The 26956-nt window shown below is 45.9% G+C and overlaps 1 protein-coding gene and 1 long non-coding RNA gene across 3 annotated transcripts; one reads left to right on the top strand and one right to left on the bottom strand.

Moving 5' to 3' along the window:
• The first annotated feature begins 495 nt into the window (after positions 1 to 495).
• Positions 496 to 26683, top strand: LOC101840871 (neuronal regeneration related protein). 2 transcript variants are annotated; one of them, XM_040758051.1, is made up of 5 exons: positions 496 to 587; positions 1067 to 1110; positions 2360 to 2424; positions 20028 to 20105; positions 24900 to 26683. In XM_040758051.1, the coding sequence occupies exons 3-5, from the start codon at positions 2422 to 2424 to the stop codon at positions 25023 to 25025; spliced, it is 207 nt and encodes a 68-aa protein (XP_040613985.1). In that variant the 5' UTR covers positions 496 to 587; positions 1067 to 1110; positions 2360 to 2421; the 3' UTR covers positions 25026 to 26683. The 2 variants fall into 2 exon arrangements, with proteins under 2 accessions (XP_040613985.1, XP_005065354.1); XM_005065297.4 differs by lacking the exon at positions 496 to 587 and having other exon boundaries at positions 944 to 1110.
• LOC106022446 lies at positions 3795 to 11198 on the bottom strand. The gene is made up of 3 exons (XR_001197423.3): positions 11008 to 11198; positions 7400 to 7453; positions 3795 to 4165 (listed from the first exon to the last, which is right to left on the bottom strand). It is a non-coding gene; the product is annotated as an uncharacterized LOC106022446 (long non-coding RNA).
• Positions 26684 to 26956: the final 273 nt, after the last annotated feature.

The raw sequence follows: 26956 nt of genomic DNA, 5'->3' as shown, positions 1-26956 counted from the left end.
AGCTCGCACAGCGGCTGGGACGGGGACCTCCGTGCGCGCCCCGCTGCGGCCGCGGGCACCATTTTCTGCTGCGCTCAGGACAGGCACACACAAGGGAAGGCGGCGGGGCCGCGGCTGCCCCGGTTCCCTCAGATGCCCCGGCCGCAGGTTTATTATTACAGTAGGGCTGCACCGCCTCTCCCTGGCGGGCCGCCTCCGCGCCTGGCACGCCCCCAAACCGCCGCCTCCGCCTCCTTATTTGTCTGCAAAGCCGCCGCGCGGCGAGGCGGGGAGCCCGCCAGAGTGTGCGCTGCTCCGCTCCCGGGGCTGCTTGGCGCGGTCCCCCCACCCCACCCCGTCCCTCCCGTCCCTCCCGTCCCCACCTCCCCGAGGGCCTAGTGCCCTACGGCGGCGGCGGCGGCGCGGGTGCGGGGGCCGGGGAGCGCGCGCCTCTTGGCCGCGCGCCCACGGGGCCGCGAGCCGCCGATTCCTGCCGAGTAAGCAGTCTGGCTCCGCGGTGGCAGCAAGGCTGGGGCGCTGGCCGCGCGCCAGCTCCATCAGAATTAGCTCATTGTTCACTAGTACACTAGCAGAAGAGAGAGGAGGAGGTGGGAGGGGAAGGGGGGAGGGAGGGGAGGAGAGAGAGAGAGAGAGAGAGAGAGAGAGAGAGAGAGAGAGAGAGAGAGAGAGAGAGAGAGAGAGAGAGAGAGAGAGAGAGAGAGAGAGAGAGAGAGAGAGAGAGAGAGAGAGAGAGAGAGAGAGAGAGAGAGAGAGAGAGAGAGAGAGAGAGAGAGAGAGAGAGAGAGAGAGAGAGAGAGAGAGAGAGAGAGAGAGAGAGAGTTGAGATTGAGAGGCTGGTTTGGAGGAGGAGAGAGAGACACAAGGCACACACACTTGGAGAGAGCGCGCAAGGCAGGGAACCCTTCCCCTCCTTTTCCGAGGCTGCACTTCTTGGAAGTGAAGCAGCGGGTTGGGGTTTTGTTTCCCTTCCCCCCTCCGCCCTCCCCTTCCTCCACCCCTTTCCCCTCCCCCTCCCTCAGCTGTCTTTCTAGCATGATGCCCTTTTTCATCCACATTTGTGTTTCAGGTGTAGAGAGGAGAGAGAGTGAGCAGGGCGCGGGGCTTTTGTCTGTAAGTATACGCCTTTCTCATCCCCAGCTGGGAGCGCTGCTTTCTCTTTTGTGTCGGTCCCTTGCTCAAAGCTGGACCCTTCAACCTTGCAGAGTTCATGCTTTCTCCCTCCGAATTTTAGAGCTAAGGTGACACCTTGGAGAAATTATGTCATTTCGCTCCTGCTGCGCTAAGGCTGGGGTTCGACTTGACCTCCACACTCCTTTGTTTAATGCAGAAGTTGAGAGAAATGAATTCTTTTGTGAAGGGGTGGGGTTTTTGCTGGCTGGTGCGGTTGATTTTGCTCTTGCTCATTGTTAGGAGCTGTTTTGTTCCTTTGCATTAAATGCACTCGGTGCATGCACGCTTACCCTGTATAAAACCCTCACACTTGATTACTCTTTCAGGGTTGCTGCTGCGGCCGTGGGTCTTTTCATGCTTTTGCTCTTGAAACACTTTTTTCTCCGTATTTGCTTATAAAGCAGTTGAACTTGGGCTTCGGGAGCATTAGAAATAAATGACTACTTTTTCTGGTGCTGCTAATAACTTGATTTGCATTTATGTTTATGCATATGCATTATAGGGAAACTCTAGGTGCCTCTGATACCCGTTTGGAGAACTTTTAGTTTTTCCATTCATCTTAATTTTGCCATAACTTACATTAACACAAGAGTTGTGCTCTACTGGAGAAAAGCTGGAGGGTGAACCATTGAAGCTTGTACATGAATGTTTATTTGGTTTCGGGAGAAGTGCATTATGGTGTATATTCCTGACTTTCTCCCCTGTGTAGGTTTTTTTTTTTAAACACGGAAGGTTATGTAATGCAGAGCCATTTCCAAAAATATCCACACTGAGGCATTACACTACGGTGGTGGAAGGCTGACTCTTGCTCTGCCGTCTTGATTGCAAATATACTGCCAGTAGTATGTCTGGGAACAAAGAGCTGCCAGAAAACAATCTATTTTTAATCAACCCGGGTCTACTTTTAAGTTGCTAAACCTTTTGAACTGCGATTTAAAGATGAACAAGACGCTAAGAATAGCCCAGGACTGCAGAGCCAGGCGCCAGGGATGCCTTTGTTCCCTATGTAAACCTGTAGACCACTTGGAAGGCTCTTGCAGGGACTCCAGTGGTTAGAATAATTTGCACGGAACTGTGTTCAGCACACGCAGTGGTTATTTGTCCGTGACCTCTGAGGAGGCATTTTTTTTTTGCATTTGCTGACCTGTGTCGAAGCAATATGTCTACTGTATTTAAACATATTTTGCAGGTTGGTCTCCCTGGACTGAAGAAAGGGAGAGCAGAAGCCCAAGGCTATTAAGATTCTCAAAAATGGTAAGACGTGGTCACCAGAAGAAACTCTCAGTAGCTTCCTGTCAGTGATTACATATGGGTATCAGCCCACCCTCACCCAGCCTGACTCTATTGTTCCCACCCGGGCTGACCTTTCAGAGAGAGGCTCTGCTCCAGCATGTGGGAGCCTGCCGCTCAGTATCTGTATGAACTGGATGCGGTGAGTTAGAGCTGTTGACTTGCAGTCATTTTGAATAGAAAGCTAAGATCCCTGATTCCAGAGCTAGGATGGTTTTTTTTTTTAGCCCAAACAGCAGAAGTGCTCTGCTCCTAAGAAGACTGACATGTTGTGACACACATGAATGGAGAATGACAGTGGTGTCCAAGCAAAGCTTTGGGTCTTACGTTTACAGATGGCCTGAACTTATCCGGAAACTATGAGTCTGTGTCTGAGTAACAAGCCATAGTGTGTGCCTTCCTTAATAGCAGTAGACATGATTTTTAATGAATACATCATGTATTGTTATTCGTGTGTGTGTGTGTGTGTGTGTGTGTGTGTGTGTGTGTGTTTTCTGACTTACAACTTCCTTTAAAAGAGGCATTTCAGTTTCAGAGGGCAGGCATATTAACCTAAATCATACTCAGGAGGAGGGTGACCCGCAGAGAAGATAGTTAAATTTCTGGTCCAATAAAGTATCATGGAAAATATGCACCCAAAGCAGCTAAACAAGTATGTTAAACTTAAGTGCGGGAGAAAATAAAGACAAAAAAAACGTTGTGCAGCTCTCTGGGCAGCCTGCCCACCCGGAGACGCTGATGGCTCTCACAGCACCTATTTCCTACTTAAAACGTATGCTTTCCTAGCTTACTTCTTTATTTTTTCTTTCTTTTTCCTTTTAAACGAGGGTGGAATTCGGTGAATTAAAATTGGATCTGATGAACTTCATGTTTTCTTTGAGAACAACCAAGAATTAGCTTTCCCAGGAGAACGATGAATCAGAGGCAGTCAAATGAGTTCAGGTTGGCTCTCGTTAAGAAGGGAGCCTTGTGTGTGTGTGTGTGTGTGTGTGTGTTTGTGTTTAGCATTTGCCTTGCCTGCCTTTGCAACAAGTGGGTGGGCAGAGCACTGGGCAGAGCAGGTTTTGCTTGGGCTGCTTTGCTAATGGTGAAATTTAAAGAATTGGGGCAGAAAGGCAAGGGAAGGGAGCATGAGGTCAACCTTATCAACATTACCTTCACTTTACCTTCCCAGTTGGCCATTTTTGCAAAGTTGTAAGGCAGCGGTGGCGGAGTCTCGTTTCCATTGTTCAGCTCTTTAACTGGAGTGGGTGCATCCCTCACCTCCGTCCCAGACCCCTCTACTCTCCTCCTGCTGTGGGAGATAGACCACAGAGGCTGGATGTTGCAGTGTATCAAGTGGCAGTTCAGTTAAACATAAGCAGGACCGTTGAACCCTGCCAGAGTTGGTCCTATGGATCAAGGTCAAAGCAAGACACCACATCTCAGTGGTAGGGGGTGGGGTGTGCTTCGTGCACGAGGCAGGCTTGCCTGCCAAGCCAGGAATGAAAGTTGGAGTCATTCGGAGGCAGGGAAAAAAGCAGAGACAAATTAATATTAAACGCTAATTTCCCTCACGTGTCCATGTTGTGGTGTGGCAGAATGGACGGTCGCAGTTTGTTTCTCTCGGGAGGATTTTTTTTTTTCTGGTGGGAAAAAAAAAATCTCACAACTTCTCGGCGTTCTTTTCATCAAGATGTCAGGCCCTTCTGGCACAAGCCCATGCCTGAAATAAAACCACCAGCAGTTATTGTCTGAGGGCGATTCCAAGTCACTTTCTAGAAACCCTTGTATCTGGAAAGTCTGAGCTCTTAAAAATCTTGGTGTATAATGAAGTAAAAAAAAGTTTCAAATATATGTATTTTTTTTAGAAAAACCTGATACTAAAACCTGATACTAGAGATGTCTTCAACCTCTTTCCTTTTTAGCAAATGAAGTTAATTCCCCTTCTTTGATTAAGACTGGGTTACTTTGTAGAACTCTGTGTCCAGTTGACTTGAAGATCTGCTCCCAGTAGAAATTACTTATGGGAAGCAGGGTGTTTAACCGCTGTCCGTCCCTGGAATGCTCCTTAAACATACACCACCTACATAGTGTAAGACACTACAGAGAATCTAATTTCCATCTACTGTAAGGGCTCATTTCAAATCCAAATTTATAATCTAGCCACTCCAATGTAAGAGATTAATCCTGTAAACTCTGGAATTCTACAGGTTGTGGTAGGGTATCTGGTCTTCTTACACACCTTGAGCTGGTAGGGTGCACTGGTTAGTTTTTTGTTTTTGTTTTTGTTTTTGTTTTTTTTTGTCAACTTGATACAGACTAGAGTCACGATCTTACTGGCCTGTGGACATGGATGTGGGTTATGTTTCTTGACTAATGATTGATATGGGAGGGCTCATTCCTCTGTGGGTGGTGCCGTCCTGGGGTATAATGCAGGGTAAGTAGGATGTGCGGAGCATTCCGGCATACAGTGCTCACCCGTGGTATCTGCTTCAGTCCCTGCCTCCAGGTTAATTCTCAGCATGGTTTTCTTCACGTCACTGACCATCCTATTACCAGTGACTCAGTCCCCAGCCTTTTTAGTTTCCCACTAAACATGCCCTTGCTTTTATTGTTTGCAATTTGTAGGGTTTTGCATAGTTTTTTAAACTTTACTGGAAGCTTTCAGGAATCTTCGAGATTTTCTTTTTTTCATTTCATATAGCTTTTTGATGTTTAATTTCTAGACCTATATTTTATGATGTGTGGTTGATTTGTGGATTTTGTTTTGTATATGTCACTGAGGAGACTTGTATGGGTAATCCCAAAATAAGAAATTTGAATATTTGCATATCCATTTACCTGGTCACTAAAAGTCCTTGAGTGCATGACACACACAAATATGACTTGTATGTGTCAATGAGGAGAAAACATTCCAGAATATCTATTGAAACTAGCTTGAAAAACCAGATTTTTTTTAATCCACTGCCAAAGTTAAAGTCCTGGTTTTACCCTCTGTGTGGTAAACCTGTCTCCTGGTGTGTGTGTTTGCCGTGGATGCCTACTGGCATGAGCGTGGCCTTGGAGTGTCTTAACAGAGATCTAGGAACTGGAGCTGTGTTAGTTCCCTTTATGGCTGATGCTGGACGTTAAGACAGATGGGTTGACTCTTGGAGCGTTCATGGCACTCTGCTTCTGTAGAAGCCAGGAAGGAGGCAGCCAGAGGCTCAGAGGGAGACTCCTTCAGCAGCTCCCCTGTTAACATCAACTTCCTGGTTGAAAGAAAAAGGCAAGGCTGGGCGAGGGCTGGTCTTATTGGCCTCCCGCATCACTAGGTTTGGGATGTAAGTTGACAAGTTTCTGCAGTGACTTGTGCTCACCTGGGAGGTAATTTCATACAGTGCTGTCTTGTCTCTCACCAGGCCTTCCTGTGCCCACGAATGGGAGAACTGGTCATTGTTTGGGGAAGTAGGACAGAAGAGATAATCAGTCTAAATGGGTTTAGCCCCAGTCCGGCTTACTCCTGAGCTGCAAAGATAGTCAGGTTGGAGATGTACCTGAGCACCTATTGTCTTGGACTAACCCATCTTGGAATAATTGGCTATTCAAAGCATGTTCCACTTTAACACTATGTATTTCTTGAAAAGTCAGATATAGGTCAAGTTATCATAGATATACAATGGGAATTTACTTCATTTTAAATCCTTCCAAAGTCAGAAAATGCGCTTTTAAAATATAAATATCTTGAACAGATGAACGAGTAATCCCCAAGAGTTTCGAATGTTTAAATATCCATTTACATAGTCACCGAAAGCCCTTGGGTGCATTCAGATGCCCTGAAAGGTGGCGCTGCCGTGTCCTTGACACCACGTTTTCTCGTTAGTGCTGTTCGTAGCTGGGGAGTTTTTGAAGACTGTATCCTTACAGCTCCAGTGAAATGGAAGACTGAAATAATTATCTAAATAACCAGGCTTTAAAGAACTTGTGACTTCATCTGATGCACCCTGGTGTAATTCTAAGGCTGGAGTGGTATGTATAAGTGGTAGGGTGTGCCTGCTTTATCTGTATTATAAACTCCTGTGCTACAGGCAAGGCAATCTTATCAGCAAATCCAACCCAGATACACAAAGGGGAAAAGATTCAAGCGTGCTTGGACTGTGGTATCTTGTCTGATGGTGTGTTGTTGTAAGATTCCAACTTTAAACTGCTCTTCTGGCTTGAACTATCAAACAGCTCAGCCCTGGCTCTAAATTTATCCAGAGTAGACATTTAGGGACATTATTATCTTGAGAGAGTTTCAATAATATTTCACCTCATTGGCTGAAAGAAAGTCACAATGCTTCTGTCTACTGCATCGTGAACACTGCCAGCCATTAAATTCTCAGTATCAGTCCGTTCATTAGTAGTGATGACATGCTGCTAACCCCAATGGCATAACTTGTTAGTAGTTCATAAGCTTTCTTTTTTCATATTGCCCGATTGATTATAAGCCTACAAAGGTCAAATTTCATGCTTAGAAATGGTAAACATGTAGCAGAAGCCTAACAGATATTTTGTGTGTATGCATGCTAATGTCTATTAAGTTGGATGTTTTAAAATTTATCTCTAATGAGTTACCATGATTAGTTCTTGTGAAGTAGAAGTAATTTGTACCATTAACCTCTCCTTGTAAAGCCAGGAATCTGAAATGAATGTAACTTTTCATTTAACACAGCCAATTATTTGCCATTATTCCTTAAAAGGGCAAGAAACTTTATGGTCAAACCACCAAGTATGGCAGTTGACAAGAGAGAGCAGTTTGGACCTCTCCAGTTCCCAGTGTTTGGAGCCATGCTCTGAGTAGGCATTGAGGTTCCAGCACTCTGGGTTTGCTTGATCCATCCATGGTACTCAAAGCTTACAGTAGCTTACCCCACAGCTATAAAAATCCCCTCCTGAGTCCAGGAGGAGCTGTCAGCCTTCTGACTTTAATACTCACCTATTTCCAGTAAATTCTGAATCTATGGTCCCAAGGACACAGAGGCAGCATCACCTGAAGACACGAGAGTAAGAGGAGTAAGTTAGTGGGAAGATTCCCCCATGCGTGTTGTCAGCTGAACAGCATTTCCACCTAAGCACCGTGCACGGCTCTAAAGCTTGTGGAAGGCACAGCCCTGGCCCCCAGCCTCAGTGGATGCATATGCTAATTGTAGAAGTTTAAGACTAGCATACAGAGCGAATCTAGCAAGGCTCCATATGCAAGGCCCCTTGACCCAGGACCAAGTGTAAGATGGAGAGACAGACCCATAGGATGAGGATGGATGGTACCATTGGAAATCTCCCTGATGAGACAGAAACTAATCTAGGTCCAGAAATGACAGGTTTACCATGCGTGCCTCCCCACCCCCCCACTCCTCGCACCTGAGGCTGACGGTATCGTTTCAGCCTCTACATCCGCTGTTCATCCCGAGTGTGGTGCCCGAGTCCTCCGTGTGGTATTTCAGGAAGACTTGCACACTCACCTGGGGTTAGCACGAAACCTAAGCACTAGACGTGAACTGTTCTGGAGAGAGAATAATGTGCCCTCGCTGCATTTTCTGTCCTAAAGTCTTGAAAACGGTCTTCACTAAGCATGGGGTACACGAAGAATTAATTAAGTCTATTCGGGTAGATTTAGAGCAGGCAGAAGAGAGTACTAGACAAGAGGGGTTAGAGCAGGAAGTTATGCTTGCAGTGGTGCTCTCCTTCCCTGTGAGGACCTCTGTGCTGTCAAGGACCAGAACTCAAAAATTAGACCTAGGAGTGAAGTTCTCGGTGGGTGCTCTAAGCAGTAAGAAGCCACAGAGCAGGCATCTCCCAGATGGCGGGGCGCACTCACTCAGGTTACCGGATTATCTCAGGTTCTCTGCCTTCTGACTGAGAAGCCTGTCTCCCACTCACATACTTTCCGGTTAAAGGCACAGCTGACTTTCTTGCATCCTTTGGCTGTCCTTGGACGGAGGGTCACCCTAGTGGGAAAAGGGATGCCTCTGGCCAGTGGTTTGGAAAGGGGACAGGAAGCCCGCCTCTTAGTCCTCCAAAGGCAGCAGCAACCCTGCTTTGTGACAAGTCCCTCAGTGGTGCCCACTGAGCCAGAGGAGCTTCCTGCTGTGCCTGATGCCTGAGAGGACTGAGCTCCTTCCAGTTAGGCAGCCTGGGTGCTCATGCTCAGGCTGTGTGAGGGACTCAGCCTCCTGTCTCCCCTCAGGTCTTCCTGTCTAAGGGGACAAACTCAGAAGTGCAAGCCAGCTCCGAGCAGCGTAGCAGCGTCTTAGTACAATCGTTTGCCATTTGAGTCCTGTAGGCTTTGTGTGGTAGCCAATAGCCATGAGCATCTGAGGGAAGTCTCCTCACGTGGTTCACCAAACTTGGGGAAAGCCAAGTCTGTCCATGAGGGTCTTTCTCAGAGCCCCACTTTGGGAGGTGTTAGCTTCAAGATCTCCACAGTAAGTGACAGGACTAGCACCCAAAGCCTCTTTAGGCGAGGTGGGCCCACCCTGAGCCTTTTCAGTGAGGGTAGTATAGGCCAGTACCTGTAGTCCCTACAGATGAGTTGGGCTTTTCTCCAAACTCTTCAGCAAGGGCAACATAGGTGAATATTGTTTCTAGGACTGTTTACCTGCCCTCCATCTTTTTCTCAAATATATATATTTTTAGTGCTTTTTCAAGATTTTCCTAATTTTAATTTCTGGGGGTGAAATCAATTTGCCAGGAACCATTTGATATAGTCCTTTATTTGTAGCCACGATTGTGATTAGTCAGGTCACTGGTCGCAGGACTCCTTCCTTCTGTGTTTTTTTTTCCTTGATCTGTAAGGAACGCACTGCCTAACAAAATGAAGATGTCCTTCAAGACTGAGAGGGATCTCTGAAATGAACCCATTGCCTCATCCAGGTATCACACCAGTACCGTTCCCCTTGGTGCTAACTCACCAAAGCATGCCTTCCTAAACCGCTAAGGTGGTGAGCTTGAAGTGCTCACACGCTGACCACCACATAAGCCTGCCTGCCTGCCTTGGGAGCAGTAATGGCTGTGGCGTCTTGCTCTCCCCGCTTTCCTCTGTGGGTAGGGTGGTGAATCCAGAGACGGGGATTCAGAACTTTTGAACAGCTAGTTAAAATGCTTTTGCATTGTCATTGCACAGTGTGGAGGCAAGCCCTAACCTTCATTAACGTGCTCTGGTAGGACCTTGGAATGGAGCCTACATCCATCTATAGCCCAGGTTGACCTCTGCTGTAATACCCAACAAGGACCTGGCATGTCCCCAGTGATCAATAAGTGCTCCAAGGCTTGTGGGATGAGTCAGTGGTCATAGATACATGACAGTCAGGCATTTCTGGCCAGAGCCAGGTGGCCTACTTACTCCCGGATTTATAACCATTAACGTCCTGACCCTGTGCAGAGTGGCCGTCTCTCAGATTATTAATCTTGCGGTCCAGGAAATGAGATGAGTCTGGAAAGATGATGCATTCATTGACCGAAGTCTCTAGCACTGGGCATTTTGGAAGACTTGGGGTTAGGGAGGTAAGGGGAAAAGTTAGGTTAGAACTAACCATCCTAGAAGCACAACTCCTTAAACTCTTTCACACCCCTTTAAGCAGAGTGGCACCGTGTTAGCTCAGAACGGTGGATTTGTTTGGTCTGCTGTTTCCGGGATGCTGGCTGCTGAGTACCATCGCGCACTCGGTTAGGATGGTTAGTAGTGACCGCGTTTGCAGCAGGCAGGGGCGGGGATTGCCTCTCAGTGGGGCAGAGTCTCCTCTGGCTTCACAGCAATGAAATCTCTTAAGACAAAATGAGTGTCTCCTCGGCCTGCTTTCTAAAACCTTCAGGGTGCTGTGATTATACAGCTGGAGGCATTTCAAAGCCCCGATTCCAGAAGGCTGGGTCTCAGTGTCCCTCGGGACTTTCATGGCGGACAAGGCAAGACTGACCGGAACGTGGGACGGAGGAAAAGATGTAGGAGAGTGTGGCCAAAGCACCGAAGGTCTGTGTATTCCTTTTTTTAGCTGAAAGGGACAGTTAGGGACACTGGTTGGAAAAGAGGGGAGCACGGCCAAGTAGCCGCTGCCAATGAAAGCGCTGGATCCGAGCCTTACCGACGGGTGGTCAGAACAGAGGGAGTTTCAGAAAGTGCAAAGAAGTGTTGGCATGGCCGGCCAGCTCGGGCCCCGCAGCTCCTGCACACAGATCACTATCACACAGCGTCCTTTGATTACTGGGGCAGGTAACAGCCTTCCTGGTGGAGCCGGGTTTGATACAATTCCAGCGGGGAAAACTACCACAGTCTGGAGAGGGAGACTTTTACAAAAGTTGTTTTGTTGAATATAGGGCCAGGCGTTTTGAGGACACTTTTGTTGGGTAAAGTTGGTGTCTAATAAAGGAAGCCATTTGGGGCGGGGGACAGGGAAGAGTTAGAAAGTAAGGGGGAAAACGCTGCTTCCTGGATGACCTCTGTGAAGGCAGAACTGTAGTCAGTAGTTAGATGGGTAAAAGCAATGGCAAGCTTGGCCCCAGTGAGTGTTTGGTGTTAAGCCCTTAGTAGCCCACCACAGGGGAGTTTCTTACCTTTCCCTGGGTCATCCTTGTAAAAGTTCCCCCAAGGTTTGTTGAGACCATGGTCTTCAAGTTTGTCAGGCACTTGCTCGGTGGGCATATCAGCGTGTGGGGGTTGGCAGCATATGGCTGAGCATGCGCCCTAATGCGTTGTAGGAACTCAGTTGAGCCAGACGAAAAAGAGAAACTGTGCAAGGCATACAGCCGTGGTTCAAAGTTGTGCAACATCAGATGGCGTAAGACTAAGTTAATTAGAACTTGGGCAGCTGAATTATCCAGCCCACTGCTTTCCTGAACAGGCTTTCTTTGATTTGTAGCTTTGTCAGGTGTGTGTGTGTGTGTGTGTGTGTGTGATGTGTGCATGCATGTGTGATTTGTGCATGTGTGTGATATGTGTCTGTGTATGTTATGTATGTGTGTATGTATGTATATGGACAATACATATATGGATGTATGCATGTGTGTGATGTGTACATGTGTGATGTGTGTGTAATGTATGTATGTGTGTGATGTGTGTGTGTGTGTGTGTGATGACTGACCAGAAGCCCGTGGATCCACTGTCTCCACCCAGCACCGAGGTCACAGACACTTGCTGCCACACTCAGATTGTTCATGAGCACTGGGTGTGCAAACTGTGGTCTACACAGTTGTGTAGAAGCACTTTTTCCCACTGAAAGGTCTCATCAGTACTCCATCCCCTAAAAACCTTTTGGATGGTCCCAGTACAGATCAATGGGACATTACTTGTTGATAAAAATGTGCATTCTGTGTTTTACAAGGCACACACCAGGTGTCCACCACTTCCCAGAAAGTAAGGACTTCGTAGTATTTTTTCATGGATTGACTGTGCAATTGAAATTACATATTCAACCAGTTAGTTAATACAGAGCCAGCATATCTGCTTATATCTTTAAGCCTTCTGTCTTCATATGTTTATATCTTGATTATCTGTATTTAATTTTTCCGAAGCCCCAATGATCTGTATCAGGCCAAGTCTCTGAGCTCTGCTCTCTTATAGAGTTTGGGTCTAACTACACACTGTCCAGTGCTTTGGCCTGGCAGTTTGCTTAGTTCTTGATAATAGAATCTTAAAATTATTCAAATCTTGTTACAGTGTCTGGGAGGCAGGTCTCTACCTCTTTTTATTTAATCTTTACTAAGTCTCCCTACCCCCTCTTTTTTTTTCCTGAGAACTGTTTTTTAAACTTTAATTTTATTGTGAGAGGCTTGGTTGTCTACCCTGTCACAATCAGTTCAATCAGAGGCTCAATTAAATTTGTTCTTTGGCCTCATAGAAGCATCTTATTTGATAATGTGAATTTTTACTAAAATCACCAGCTGTTCTTATCCTATAACTTCGGTTATGGTTGAATGTAGTCTTCCTTGTGGTCTGAGCATGAAATGAGACTCATTCTATCGCTTGCTATTTGGTGTCTTTAGACCATGACTACCTAGTAGTCGGCTTGTTAACCCGTCTCCATCTTCTCATTAGCCCGTCTTTAGAACTGTCTGGATTCGTGCTACATCAATTAAAAGTTTCCAGACTGAATCACAGTAAATCCTATTTTCTTTCCGGATTTCTGATTCCCAGTGGCTTGCTCACCACCTCTCTGCTCTACTCAGTGTCCATTTTCTCCCTCCTTAGTCAAGATCGCATTGTGTTTTCTGCAGTGCATGGCCTGTCTCCACGTCTCCACGTATCATCGCTAAGGATAAGATTCTGATTCTCTTAGCAGTTTGCTTCAGAGTTGACTAGAATGTTGAAAAGCAAAGTTACAGCGAACAGGACTTCAAATATTTTCCGTGAAAGAGAACAGCATGCAGAACTGCAACGGCCTTTGTAGGCCATCTGAGGAGGAGCTGTTGGAGAGTTCATTTGGGGGTCATATTAAAACAATGTGGTTTCTCAGCAAATGGTCTTTGTCATTTGCTGCAGCAATTGCTAGATATATTTGTGCTGTGTTGACCATTTCCTTCCAGGGAAGCTGGGAGAGAGGGAGGGAGGGTAAGGGGGAAAAGGAGAGGAAAACTGAAAGATGGAGGCTGCCAGTGTTTCTCAGGTTGGATACAGTGACATCCGGCATCTTGATGTAGCCGTGTAGAAGCTTCTGCTCACGTAGTAGATTTCCACAGCGGCAGTATTAACACTCTGAGGACTGCGGAACAAATCCTGGGTCCTCAAAGACTGCTTTATTTTTTTTCCTCCTTAAGGTTAGCTCTATTTGTAGGAGTGGCTGTTTACTGGAAATAGGTTTTAGAAGAACAAATAATTTGAGAAAATTGCTTTTGACAGTGGGTATCAAAAATGTAACCATGTTTCATCTCCAGGGCACTAAGAGGGGGCGCTGGGGCACCCTTGGGGGTTGAAAGCAGGCCTCTGTATTCTCTAGAGGGCCTCAGGGAGATGCTCCAGGTAGCTCTAGGGAAAGCGCAGGGTGTCAGTAGTGACAGGTGAGCGACCACTCCATGTTTTGATTGTGTGACCCCGGGAAAGACCTGCCAACTCTCCCTCAGCGTTTTCATCTACAGAACGGTGAGAGGACAGTGGTCCCGGGAGTGCCCACCCACGTGCTCGGCCATGGTGCAAACACTGTGTATGGGCTCATTTCATCCTAATAGTGAAACGGTGGGGGTAAGTCATCGTCCAGTGTCCTTTTCCTTTTGACGGACCTTGGAAGCTGGAGAAATCTCACAAGATGTGATGTTTCTCCATTCTTGCTGGCAAATGCAAACAAACTCATCTAATGAAATAAGGTGGCCCAGACTTAGAATTCAGATTTGTTAAATAAATATTTACTCTGGTTCTACTCCAGGGTGGTGAAAGATTTTGATACCATGTTTGTTGGCGTCATCAGGGTAAAGACAAGCTTACACTGTGCTTTCCTGCCTCGAAGGCGTTTTGCCTGCAGCTTAACAAAGGCCATTTTCCTTTTTTATTCTCTTTCTCATTCATTTTTTTCCTTTACTGAAAAGGCAGATATACTGCTCTAAGACAGTTTTAATCACACTTGTTAAGTAATTTGCACGTATGCCCATGCACACACACACACACACACACACACACACACACACACGTATGTGTGCACATGTATACTAGGTCTGAGGATAGGAGGCAGCTCGAAGTCAGGCCAGTAGCCTCGGCGGCAGGCCTTACTCGCCGAGGCATCTCACCGCCCAACTCTGCTTTTTTTGTCGTTCAGCTGCAATTGCATAGCGTCAGAGCTTTAAAGGCCTCTTTAGCTTTTGGCTCCTTTGTTCGGAAAGTCTTTTCTCAGATGCGATGAGCTGTTCCAAAGCTTTAGTCTTGTGCTCTTCCTCGTGGTTTACTTTGAGCTGTTATCAGCTGTTTTGACTTTGTTTTGTCTTCATTACTGGAAAGCCACCCATTAACGTCCAGATTTGAAGCACTGGGCTTATTTCCTTGAGTCTAGACTACACTTGGCTCTGATTCCTGTACCGGACTGACCTCTAGTCCTGGGGAGGTGTCTTGGCAGAGAACTGGGAATCCCTCGATGCACGCGCGCTCTCAGTGTTGGGTGCCTGTAGTCTTCAGGTGGCCTTTATTGTGCCAGGCAAGTTCTGACTGTGAGGGGTGAGGCTGGGGTGTGAGAGGGGGAGTTTGCTCAGTGTGAGTGTTTGCAGGTGACGCCAGGGTCACTCCGCTTCATCAAGCCAATGCTGCCGTACCTGGATTTGAACCACGCCCCATCCAAGCCTAGAAAATTCACGTCATGAATGGGTTTAAACAGAGGTGTGGAAGAAAAGCCAGACACACGTGTTCACCTTTGGTGGCTTGTCCCTGCCAAGTTTTGTTGCTACCCTCGAAGCCTTCGCAACTATTCTTAGAAAACAAAACCCGAAAGAGTCGGCAGCCAAAGAGACTATTGTGTGGTGGAGCAGAGGGGCTGTGGAAGCTCTTTGGGCTGACGATTAATTTCCCATGTAAACACTTCGGTTCTGTTGCCAGCAAGGAGGTTTTCGTTTCCTTTCTCTGCCAGTTGAAGTCTAGAAATAAAATTTCACAGCTGTCAGGTTCTCACGTGTTCATGATGGTGGCTTTACAGTGAGCAGGGAGAGATCAGAGGGTTCTACTATTAGCGTCCACAAAGCTGGTCTCGGGCACTCCGACTGCTCCAGCAAAGAACCACCAGTCTTCGGGTTGTCACCCAGGGCACAGTGTGAACGCTCACACAGTCCGCTGCAGGGTATGAGTCAGACAGGAACATTTTCTCGGACCATCGGAGGAACACTCACCCATGGGTCTGACCAAGTTGGGATCTATCCCTGTCTTTCTAGAATAAATGTTTTCCCTCCCTGCCCCCCCCCCCGCCCCACTTTCTCCATGTTAGGGACTCGTCAGACTGCGTGGGCTCTGAGAGTGCCAGCGGTTATAGGGGGCCAGCCCTTGGCAGGAAGGCTCACAATGTTTTCTCTCTAATTACTCATTGTTCTAACAGCCAGTGCGTAAGTGTGTGTGTGTGTGTGTGTGTGTGTGTGTGTGCGTGTGTGTGTGTGTGTGTGTGTGTGTGTGTGTGTGTGTGATTTAGTTCCCAACACAGAGTGTTTGCCAACTTAGGCACGAACACCTTTATGCTGCTTTCTGAAACTTGGGTGGCCCAGTGTTTTTCATGCTTTCCTTTCTGTCTCCCAGTGGCAATGGGTTTCTCCCCATGTCTTTTCCCTTGAAGCAGCGTTGCCTGGCTTATGCAGGCCTCTAAGATCAAGGCTCTGGAGAGCCAGCCCAGTGTGTCATCTTTTGGCACCATCTGGCCTTGGGTGAGATGCTGCATAGAGGAAATGATCATTGTCCCCCGTTTATGGCTTCAGTTGGCATTCCTCACTCTCCAGTGCGGCCAGCTACACCCAGGACTCAGTGGCTTTTTTAGGAAGATTCAAAATTGCCCGACTTCAGAGGACACTAACCAAAAGGAGGTGTATGGATATGCACGTACATTCTCTTCAAATTACAGGGCTAGGTTTCACAACCTCCTGGCCAATTAGGCATAGTAGAGCATGTACGTATGTAGGCATACACTGTCTAATTGGCAGTTAAGTTATGAAATATACCCCTTTGCTATACAAAGAATTAATTATGGAGTTGGCTACCCGCTACCCTACTCCGTTTTCTAGTGGCAAGGGGTGGGCATCTATCTTTTTAAGTCCTAAACAGGCCATTGTGTACATCCTTGAAACACAATGGACCCCTTCCAAGGGTAAAGAATTACATTACAGTTATGGCCATTAACAGCTAAGCTAAGCCATGCAGCAGCCTTTACTCCAGGTTTCTGTGAAGGTTTGTCAAACAGCTACGTAAGTGACTATTAGCTGTGTGGCATATATTTGCTCAGAGTAAAGACATAACGCTGCCTTTGTTGGCCTTTGTCTCAGAACAGACTTTTCAAAGAAACATTGATAAAAGTAGTAAACAAATAGGGAAAAATTTAGAAGCTTCTAATAGAAATTACCAGCTGGTAATACATAGAAATCAAATTCTGCTGTGGCATATGGGAGTGACAGGAAGTAGGACAAAGGACTTTTCCACTCCCCTACATGTGGACCACAAGACTACTGGAAAAAAAAATAAAAACAAGCAAACAAAAAACCCAAAAGCAGCAAGCTTCCAAATGAAAACCTTGAAAGGGTTTAGGCAATGTTCTAGGTTGCTTTTCTTTTTCTTTTGAAACACGAAAGACTGGTTTTTAAGTCCCCCCATTACACACACACACACACACACACACACACACACACACACACACACACTTTATTTTCCTAATTTAGAATACTAGTTGTTACTTACAATTTCTACCAGGTAGCAAATGGCTTTCAAGCTAATTACCTGTAGGTTTAAAAATTGAAGTTATTTTTATTAGGGGCTTGACAGAATAAAGTAAGTCCTCAAAAAGAGGAGAAAAGAGGAAGAAAACATAGAAAGGAAGAAAGGGGAAAAAGTGAGCGTTTTATTCTCAATGTGGATGCTGTGCTGGGATATTTAAACTTAAGGCCCAGCAATCAAATACTTCAGAATGAGAAATCGTACATTTTCATCATAAGCCATATCTAAATGTATATCATAGATTTAAATATATTAAGACACCTTCATGTAACCCTGTTCCTAATCTAATCATCAGTGAAGTAAATACAGCTTTGTGGGGGAAGGTGTATTAATTAGCAGGCTCAGAGACAACTATGTACACACTTTCAGGTAAAAAAAAATAAAAAAACACTAAATTCTTCCTTCTCTATATTTTTGAAGTAAGCACCCATATTTTTGTGGTTGTCAAAAAAATAGCTTATGTCCCTGGGCCCCCACTTGAATTCTAAGAGAGTAATAGTCTACAAGGATTTGACAGAGAACTCCCCTGTTGATTTTTCTACATGGAAGAAAAATTTGAAAGACCACGCACTTCTCTTGTGATGCTACAGGCCTTTGTTTTACTTGTTTAGTAGGGTGTTTCCATGTTTGTTACCCAGAACATTGGCATTTCTGAGCTACTAGCCGCCATCCCCCAAAGTAAGAACTCCGTAAGGCTTGAAAAGGAATGTCACTTTAGTTTTTATGAAAATTGTGAACTTGGATCCAGAAAGGCGAGTGTAGTTAGACGCACATGTGTGGTCGTGTAGGCATGAACCAACTGGTACCAAGGAGACAGAGGAGCTTTGAGTTTGGTCCATGATGCATTCCTATTGTCTGACTCCCATCAGCATTTCCGGGTCCTCATCAGGAGTCTAGAAAGCCGGGCAGGGTGCAGCAGCCTGTGACACTGTTGGGTCCTGAGAGCTACAGAGGGCACAAGGGTGTCTTCCTGCTTGGGGCACATTACCCATCAGTCTGTTCCTGGATTTGCATCTAATATTAACTAGCTTCCCAGAACTACTTAAAATTGCCAACCAAGACCTTCTCCTGCCAGAATTTCTGCATGTTACACTACACGTTGGTTTTGCTTGTTCCTGGTTGATGGGTGTGCTAGTAAGTAGCGCCATGATGCTAAATGCTAAAGCAGTGTGACTTTGTTAAAACGGAATACCCCCAGAGAAGCACACAATCACAAATGCCATTTCTTGGCTTTGCCTCTGGTTCCTGAGGAAACCATTTCTCACTACTCATTTTTATTTTTTTTAAATCGTAGTGATAATGTTGAAAAGTGACCAGCCACTGAGGTTAATTTATGTTACATGAACTTACTCTCTTGGTTTCAGTTTGGGGTCAAACTTGGGCTGTTAAGGCTAAACTGGGATTTTGTGTGTGCTATGATTTTGTCATATGCCTTGGGGGAAATAAAAAGGTTATTTATTTCAGATTGTAATTCGATTCCCTCCTGTCTGGGTAGAGAGAAGGGCCAAGCCTGGCTGCCTGTCCCAAGCAAGGCAGATGGCGTCATTCTTTAAGAAGGAGCTGGGCAGAGGAGGGACACATCTGTGACAGGGAAGTGGGGTAGACTTGAGGGAATCACGTGGTTCAGAAAGCAGATGCACCCCAAAGAGAGGAAATGGTTCCCCTCTGACAGGATGAGCCCTCAGTGGGCGGTGGCTGGCCTGTTTTGAGAGGGGAGTGGGGGTGGGTTAGAGAGTAGACATTTTGCTTTAGGGGAAACTTGAGGCCGGAAGCATACTGGAAAGAAGAGAGCTTCGGTCTAGGAACCTAATTGGAGCTGCAGTCCTGACCCACGATGTGTTACTTTGGGCAAGTTGTCCTGACCTTCGTGAGTTTCCATCTTTCCGTTTGTGTAATTAAAATATTCCTATTCATAGGCCTACTGCCGGGGTAGATTAAATAGTATACGCGGTTACTCTGTGAGCTGTGAGGTGCCGTAAACTTTACTGATGGGACAGCAAAGACAACTGCCATGATGTTACCCCAGAAAGTGAACACAGGAGCGTCCATGTTTCCTGCTTCAGACCCCCAACCGCTAGACAGATTGAGACAGACCAAATATTGAGCCATTAGTTCGACAATTAGTGCTTCCAAAACTGAAAATGACATGCGAGTCTCTTTGTTAATCCGTTAATGAGATGTGTTCTTAATCATTGCGGTATAAGAGGCTTATTTACAAAACGTAGACCTGGAAGCCTCTCCTCATATTCCACCCCTCACTTCGGGCAGTGCGGTATCAAATGTGGATTGGTCCTGACAGATGGCCGTTGCATTCTGTTTCTAAATTTTTTTTAAAAGAAGATTTCACAGTTTTCCAGTCTAAATCTGTTTAGTAATTTAACAATTCTTGTGCCAAGTTCTTTCTTATAGCTGACCTAAATCTGTAATTTGTAGTTTTGAGCCTCCCGGCTACACATACTCCCTCCATCTTGCTTTCTGGAAATAGAGAACAGCTGGCCAGCAACCTTATGCTAACAGCCCTTTGTATATGCAAAGAAGACTTGCTCAGCTGGCCTCCCTCCCTCTACCTCCGCCCACCCCCAGAATTCATCAACTCGTATTATCTGAATCATTCATTGCACAGCTGCCCAGATCCCTGCCCCTCTCCAGATACTCAGCTACTACAGGGAGCTGGATACGGTGTGGCGTGAGTGACCCAGTACAGCTGAGAGACTATGAGACATCTCTGCCCTCCTCCGTCTCTTCTTTGTGTCTTTTCTCCAACCTTCCGACACACGCACGCACACACACACACGAGGGATAATCCCTAACAGTGTTGCTCACTTCCTGAGCATTCCTGTCACCAACATGGAGACTTGCAAGGGTACTCATGGAACACAAGATTCTTTGAAAGCTCTCCGTGGCAGCTTAGCACACCCTGCCAGATGTGCTACTGAGTTGCCACTTTGCATGCTAAAGCTAACATTGACTGAGATCTCTGCTCTGTAGAACTCCATCTTGGAAGGCTAGCCAAAGTGCCCCCTGGTTGCAGCGCACATTAGGAAGATGTGTATTAAGTTTCCTGGTGCTCTGAGAACGGGAAAGAGGAGAGCATGGGATCTAGAATGATGGTGGGAAACGGAGCTTGTGGGGGTGAGGCCATGTGGTTTCAGGAAGGACCTTGTCTGTGATCTGAATGTGTGCCTTTATGTCTCCATAGGTTTACTACCCAGGACTTTTGGTCTGGGTCAGCCAAGAGCCATTTCCATACAAGGAAATGGAGGGAAGTCTTACTAAGGTAAGAGCCCTACCTGCTGTTTTCAAATTTGAAGCATAAACACACTTAAGGAAATAAATCAGGCTTATTCGATTTTCATCTTAATATCCATTATGTGCTCCCATAATAATTCACTAATATGACATTATGCTGGTCCTGGATATAACATATTTTTAGAACATTACCTAGAGCTGGGCTTAGTGGTGCAAGCCTATAATCCCAGCATCCCAAAGGCTGAGGCAGGAGAACTGCTGGAAATCCGAGGCTAGCCTGGACTACGTAGTGAGACCCTGCCTCAACACAAACAGGGCAACAGCAAAAAGAACAAAACAAAAGGAAACTGTCCTCATAACCAGAAGTGGCACGTAACTCAGATGCAAATTTTCTCTTAAGAATCGTGGAATCAGTGTGTTAAATGATCAACCCAAAAGTAAAACAAGCAAGGTGGGTTGGCAGTGGGTGATGAGGCTTCTCTTAGAAGACTGAAATTTCTGGTGGTGCCAGGGAAATACTAAAATGTAAAAAACTTAGATTTTCTTTCTTCTAGTTTTTATTGCATTCCTTATCAATATCATTTTGGTGTGACATCTTATTTGGGCAAAAAAAAATGGGAATATTTTTTTTAAATTAGTACTTACCTTGAAACAAACAAAGAAACAAGGTAAGCAACCAGTTTTCCCTGCAGATACTTTGGACTACAGTAAACATCAATTTGACCCTAAAGGGGAGGGTTAGTGCTGATCTCCTGGATTCACAAAAAAGAAAGAACCTATTGAAAAGGAAATGTCCATCCACACGTCTCATGGGGCTGGAGACGTGGCTCAGAGGGTAAGAGCTCTGCTGCTCTTCCAGAGGGTCAGGGTTGGATTCCCAGTGTCTGCATGGTAGCTCACAGCTGCCTTTGACTCCAGTTTCAGGGGACCCAACACCCACTTCTGGCCTCCTGGGCACTATATGTTCATGGTATACAGACAACACACGCAAGCAAAAGACCTGTACACACACAATAGTAATAAAAAATCAAAGTTTCATGTCACTGAAAAAGACCTGTACACACGCAATAGTAATAAAAAATCAAAGTTTCATGTCACTGAAAAAGACCTGTACACACGCAATAGTAATAAAAAATCAAAGTTTCATGTCACTGAAAAAGACCTGTACACACGCAATAGTAATAAAAAATCAAAGTTTCATGTCACTGAAAAAGACCTGTACACACGCAATAGTAATAAAAAATCAAAGTTTCATGTCACTGAAAAAGACCTGTACACACGCAATAGTAATAAAAAAATCAAAGTTTCATGTCACTGAAAAAGATCTGTACACACGCAATAGTAATAAAAAAAAATCAAGGTTTCATGTCACTGAATAATGGTGCCACCTCAGATGTGCTATTGCTGTCATTTCCCTGCACCAGAAGACCTTATTTGCACTAAGTGGTTTAAGCAGTTCCCATTATTGACAGACCCCCCTCCCCCAGAAATCACAGCCCTGTCGTCTGTCTGGCAGTTGGCACAGAAAGAAAGCAACCCTAAGTCATTTTTAGTCTTTCAGAGAATTTCTGAAGGTCAGGTTGAAACTTTTGGCAGAAGTGCGGACGAACGAAATTCTACCGGGCCTGGTGGAACTAAATTTGTGCTGGTCTTAACAGGGCTGGACTGGATAAGAACCAAAGCACAAGAACTAAACTGCACCCCACAACTTAAGCAGCAGCGTGAACCCTGGCCCCTCTTCCTCTTCCTCCCCATTACTATTACTGCCATTTGCTGTTGTCGTTGTTGTTTTGATGGTCCTAGAGGTAGAGCTCCAGGTGCATATTCTGCCACCAGGCTACATGCTTGCACACGCGTGTGTGCTTCTGTCCTTGGGCATTCTTTTCTGGGCCAAATCAGAGCGCGATTCCCCCCTGAAGCGGCTGAGGGTGGAAAAGAAAGCAGTGTAGTTAATAATCCTTTTCCCGATCAGCCCTCATCCCAGCACCCGTCAGCACTGGCAGTGTCAACCAGGTGGCGAGGTGTGAGGTCAGCGGTGTGTCCCTCCTCCGCCGAAGCTTGCTCTAGGGTGGGCACAGCTGGGCCGTAGGAAGCCACACCTTCAGCTCTGCCATTACCTCTTCTCTACTAAAGCAGTGGCGTTTGAAGCATAATGTTGTACCTGTCCCTTTTTTTCCCCAGAAGGGAACGTCTGGAAAAGGACACCACCTTTACACGCCTGCATGAAAGATAATGCCACTTTGCTTGGTCCAAAGCGCATTACTTAGTGATAGGCCCGAGCTAGCGGGCCCCGGGAGGAACTCCATCCATTCATGGCAATGTGGCTTCCGGCAGAGCACGCCCGAGTGGACATTGAGCGCCTCTGCTTGCCCTCCACCGTCACTCAGGCGTCTAGCTTACTCAGGTCTCCCAAGAGCCCCTGTGTGGGTGGCGGAGGAAGTCATTAAGGCCTGACTTCTGGGATAACGAGCTACGCTGGAGACAGACAGTCAGGGAAGAGGACGCGGTCTAGTAAAGCCAGGCTCCAGAGAGGAGCTACAGAGAGAGCCTGTCTCTTGGGGAGTTGCTCCCTGTGAAGGCAGTTTCAGTTTCCTTTAGGTGGCAAAGCCTCTGCATGACCTCCTGATGGCCCTTCTGTCATCCAGTTACTTGGGTGTGTCCCATAGAACGAGTTAATTAGGGGCAGATTGGGTAGGGGCTGCCTTTTGTTTCTGTTTCCCTCTGTAAGCTTAAGCAAGCAGTTCAGAATGGCCAGGAGTGAAGTCCACGATGGATCAAAGTAGTAGAAGAGCTAGATCCGATCTGAGATACTCCACAGTTTCTTGTTTCAGGAGAGAACGTTTCCCTAGCTCCCAGTTTCCATCTAATAGTGTTTCCCACGGAGGTCAAAGGTTAGTGAGGCTGAGTCTCATAAAACCAAGATGCAGCTGCTCTGTGTGTGCTGACTTTGGGACAGTTTCAAGGCCACCCTAACTGGTCAGATGAGGTGGTGGGCATTCCTGGGAAAGTATCAGTGGATTTTATTTTGTTTTTAATTTGTGCATCGTATACCAGATTCCAAGTTTGAAATTGTTTTCACAACTGCTGTTTTTACTATGTTTACACACGATTATTGAGCGCCCCAATAATACGCTCTGAGGAATTTTGTTTAGATCCTTAATGGTGTGTGGAGAACTACACCTTTATGGCTATTGACTGATACCAAAACGCCCTCTGAAATCACAGCCTAGATGGGACCATTGAGGGACACTGTGGGTTCCATGCAGGGTTTCCATGTGGAAATACCTTCAAAGTCACAGGCACATCAGGTGTTCCTCTTAGCAGGTGTTGCTTCCTCAGCCTGAGTGATCTACCCTGAGGCTGCTGGAAATAGCACTCACTTCAGGTTGCCTGGGAGTTCCTGGCTCCCAAGTTCATCCTAAATACAAATTCAAATGTGACAATTTACAAGTCACAAAGTAAGATTGTTACTGCAAGCCAAATACGCCCACCCAGCCAGATTCATTGATGGAAACTTCCTTGCTAGCACCTGTAGCCTGAGCAAAGAGTGGTTTAAAAAGAAAAGGAAAAAAAGAAAAGAAACACTTAAAACCCACAAAGGCCATCTCCCCCATCCCCTGTAAGAAAATACCAATAGGCAATGGTTTAATTGAGAGAGAACTTGGTCTCATGGTGATTGTGTCTGGACGGAACATGCTGTCTTTCTTAATGTCTTTCTTAATGAGATTTCCGTGTCAGTTGTTCCGTGGGCCCTACCGTTGTCCTGCTCCCTCACTGTTAGGTTCTGTTGGAGGCTGCACACACACACACACACACACACACCGCCCCCGCCCGTCAGTCAGCCTCCTCTGTGTGTCAGCGGAAGCAGCAGTGTGGTCATGGGCCATCATCGTCTTAGTCACCAGCTCTGGAAGGAGAGACTTAATTCTGGGCTGCCTGGATCTCGCTGTCTTTGGGTGAGGGTTCTCACTCTCCTCTTCTTCCCAACAATGGCATCTGAGATTCCGTTCCCTTGTACGCGTCTCCCACGCTTCCGTCCCCGGGTACCACTTTAGCAGCTCTGACATCAGTGCTCGTGTGAAAGTGCACAGAGAAAGATGGACGCATTGTGATGTCTTTTAAGAGTATTTCATTGCGTAACAGGAAATGAGATGACTGTCAACACTCGGTCACATCACTCACTGAAGAAAACAAACAAACACACAAAACATGGGTCTAGAGAAATGACTCGTTGGCTAAGAATATCTTCTCTTCTGGCAGAGGACCCGGGTTCAGTTCCTAGCACCCACCTCAAGGTTCCCAACCGTCTGTAACTACAGTTCCGGGGATCCAGTGCCCTCTTCTGGCTTCCTTGGATACTGGGCACACATGCTGTACACATACATACATACATACATACATACATGCATACATACATACATACGTACATGCGGGCAAATGCTTATACACATACTATAAATCTTTTAAAATGTGTTGGCACTCCTACGTGTACTCCTAACCCAGCTTGATCCTGGGTACTGTCTAATGGTAGCTGCTCTCCCAGACTTCTGACTCTTGAGGAATGGCGTCGCCACCACGGAAGAAACTCTTGCCTCTGCACTAGCAAAGGGAAGTTGGTCTTTCATTGCTTCATCACCCACTGACCTCATATTTACATTCGAGAGAATACTGTTAATATATAAGCTGCTTGCGAAATAGCAGACATTCAAGGATGAGAAGTGGGTAGAAAAAGGAAAAAAAAAACCTTTGCAAATGGTTCAAAAAGTATGACTAAGCGTTTCTTTGTGGTCTGTCTGTCTGTCTGTCTGTGTGCTCCCTGCAGGGAAGACTTCCCATGCCAAAGGAAGTGAACCGCAAGAAGATGGAGACCAGCGCTGCCTCCATGACTCCACCAGGCAGCCGTGGACGCTGCCGCCGCCCAAGTATCGGTTACCTCTACTCTTTTTAATTGTTAACACCTCCATTTGTATTGCATTTGGTGTATGGGGTTTTTTGATGAGGTCTTGGTATCATATATGGGAATTTTTTTTCTCTCTCTGTGTAAATCATCAAATATAAGAAGAAGCTATGGGACTCTAAGCCTTGCTTTAGAGAATTTAACAGTGGACAAGTAGGTATCATCAAAACGGTTTCTAATCATCCTGACTCAAGTGAAAATGCTCAGAATTTCACACTGTGAATCCACGTTTACAACCCCTTACAGGTGGGCCTTCAGGCCTGGTTTGCTACAACAATGTCTTCCACAACTCAAACTCCCACTGCGCTCACATGACTGGTCCACTCCCAACTTTTCATCACAGGGCTCCCGACTGCTTCTCCCAGAGGCTGAGAGTCCCCCCACTATTTTTTTCCTCACTTAGATGTAACAAGCCTAGTAGTTATGTTCATCGATTGTCTGTATATCTCCATATTTTATCCATGTACTCTTTTGATGTATAGAAGTAGTTTGAAACTCATTGTTTCCTTGTGGTAAGTGACCGAGATGCTGCCACAGGACCTGAGACACTGATGAATGGTGCTATTTTGGACTTTCAACATGCTCCTTGGCGAGGTAGCTCTGATGGAGTTATTTTTTATTTCCATGTTCTGAGAAGGTGTTGTTGGTACTCTGTCTCCCCGAATGTTGTTCTCCAGGCTGGATTGTCCTGTTCTCCTGTCTTCAGTGTGGCTTTCTTCTTCAGTGTTGTAGGTTGAGCAGATGCTACCAAGAGTGTGAGGGGCTGTCCCCTCACGGCTGACTCTGGTGGATGTGCAGTCACGGTAGCGGGAGCAATCACAAAACTGTAATGTACCTACCAGAACTCTTCCGTTCTGCAGCCTCACCTGCCTGACTTAGAAAAAGAAAAGCAATAATCTCCCCAGGCATTCCGAGGTATCTCTCTGGATTCTTTTGTGTTTGGCTGGATATTTAGGGGGGTAAAGGTCCACTCTTTTTTAAATAAGTGCCATGTGGGGGAAAAAATCCAAAGTACTGACATTTCAGTAGGAATTTGAAAATTATACCTTTCCCAAAGTTGAAGTTGGAAAAATGTCTTTATAAAATAATGAAGATGAAGATGATGATGATAAAAGGTAAAACACCTTTATTTGGCAGTTTTGATAAGCAAGATGTAGATTTTACATTTTTGTCCTTGCTCCCAATGAAACGGATGAGCAAAAAAATAAAATCTGATAACGCCATCTCTTCACGGAATGTTGTTGTGTTAGCCAGACTGAAAGCCCACCTTAATTTTTATATAACGTCTTTAGCTCTTCCTGTGACAGGGCAGGCCTTGCTCTGAACTGTTTGCGCTTCTGACTGTTACACACCGCTGACGCATGCACGGTCCTTCCTCCTCCTCTTCTCGCTTCCCCAGTGGCCTGAGCTTCTTGTGCATTCTCCCCCTCCCACCCCCACCTTTGTTAGGATAGATATATCAGCTGTGTAAATAGAGCAAGAAAACAGTATTGTGCATTTGTGGCATTTATGTAGAGTTGCGGTTGCGCACTGCTGGAAAACTGCAGGCTTTGTAACATGTGGTCTCTACTGTTGCTCTCATAAGTACCCAATGTTATTTTAGCTATTTTAGTAGTATTTGTTCAATAAATATGCAGGCTTTAAGACAACCGTTGATTTGGTTCATCATTGCAGAGTCGTACTTTTTAATGCCGTACAGATTCGTGGTAATTCTGTGTTCCTGGGACCCCTCAAGTCAGGCCAAGTGTCAGAAGGTACTTACCTTTCCAGAGGATTTTCTCTTTGAAGGTTTTTATGAGATTAGGGGCAAGGCAGGGGCTTATTAAGATGGTGTTAACATTGCCTTGGTCACAAAGGAGAGTTAAATCCAAATCCTTTCACTTCTAGGCATTTCTCTCTAGGGTATTCCCACATACCTCAGA

Source organism: Mesocricetus auratus, unplaced genomic scaffold, assembly GCF_017639785.1.
Source record: "Mesocricetus auratus isolate SY011 unplaced genomic scaffold, BCM_Maur_2.0 Super-Scaffold_100015, whole genome shotgun sequence".
Lineage (NCBI taxonomy): Eukaryota > Metazoa > Chordata > Mammalia > Rodentia > Cricetidae > Mesocricetus > Mesocricetus auratus.
Note: the sequence above shows the minus strand (reverse complement) of the source record. Positions and strands in the feature narration are given on the sequence as shown.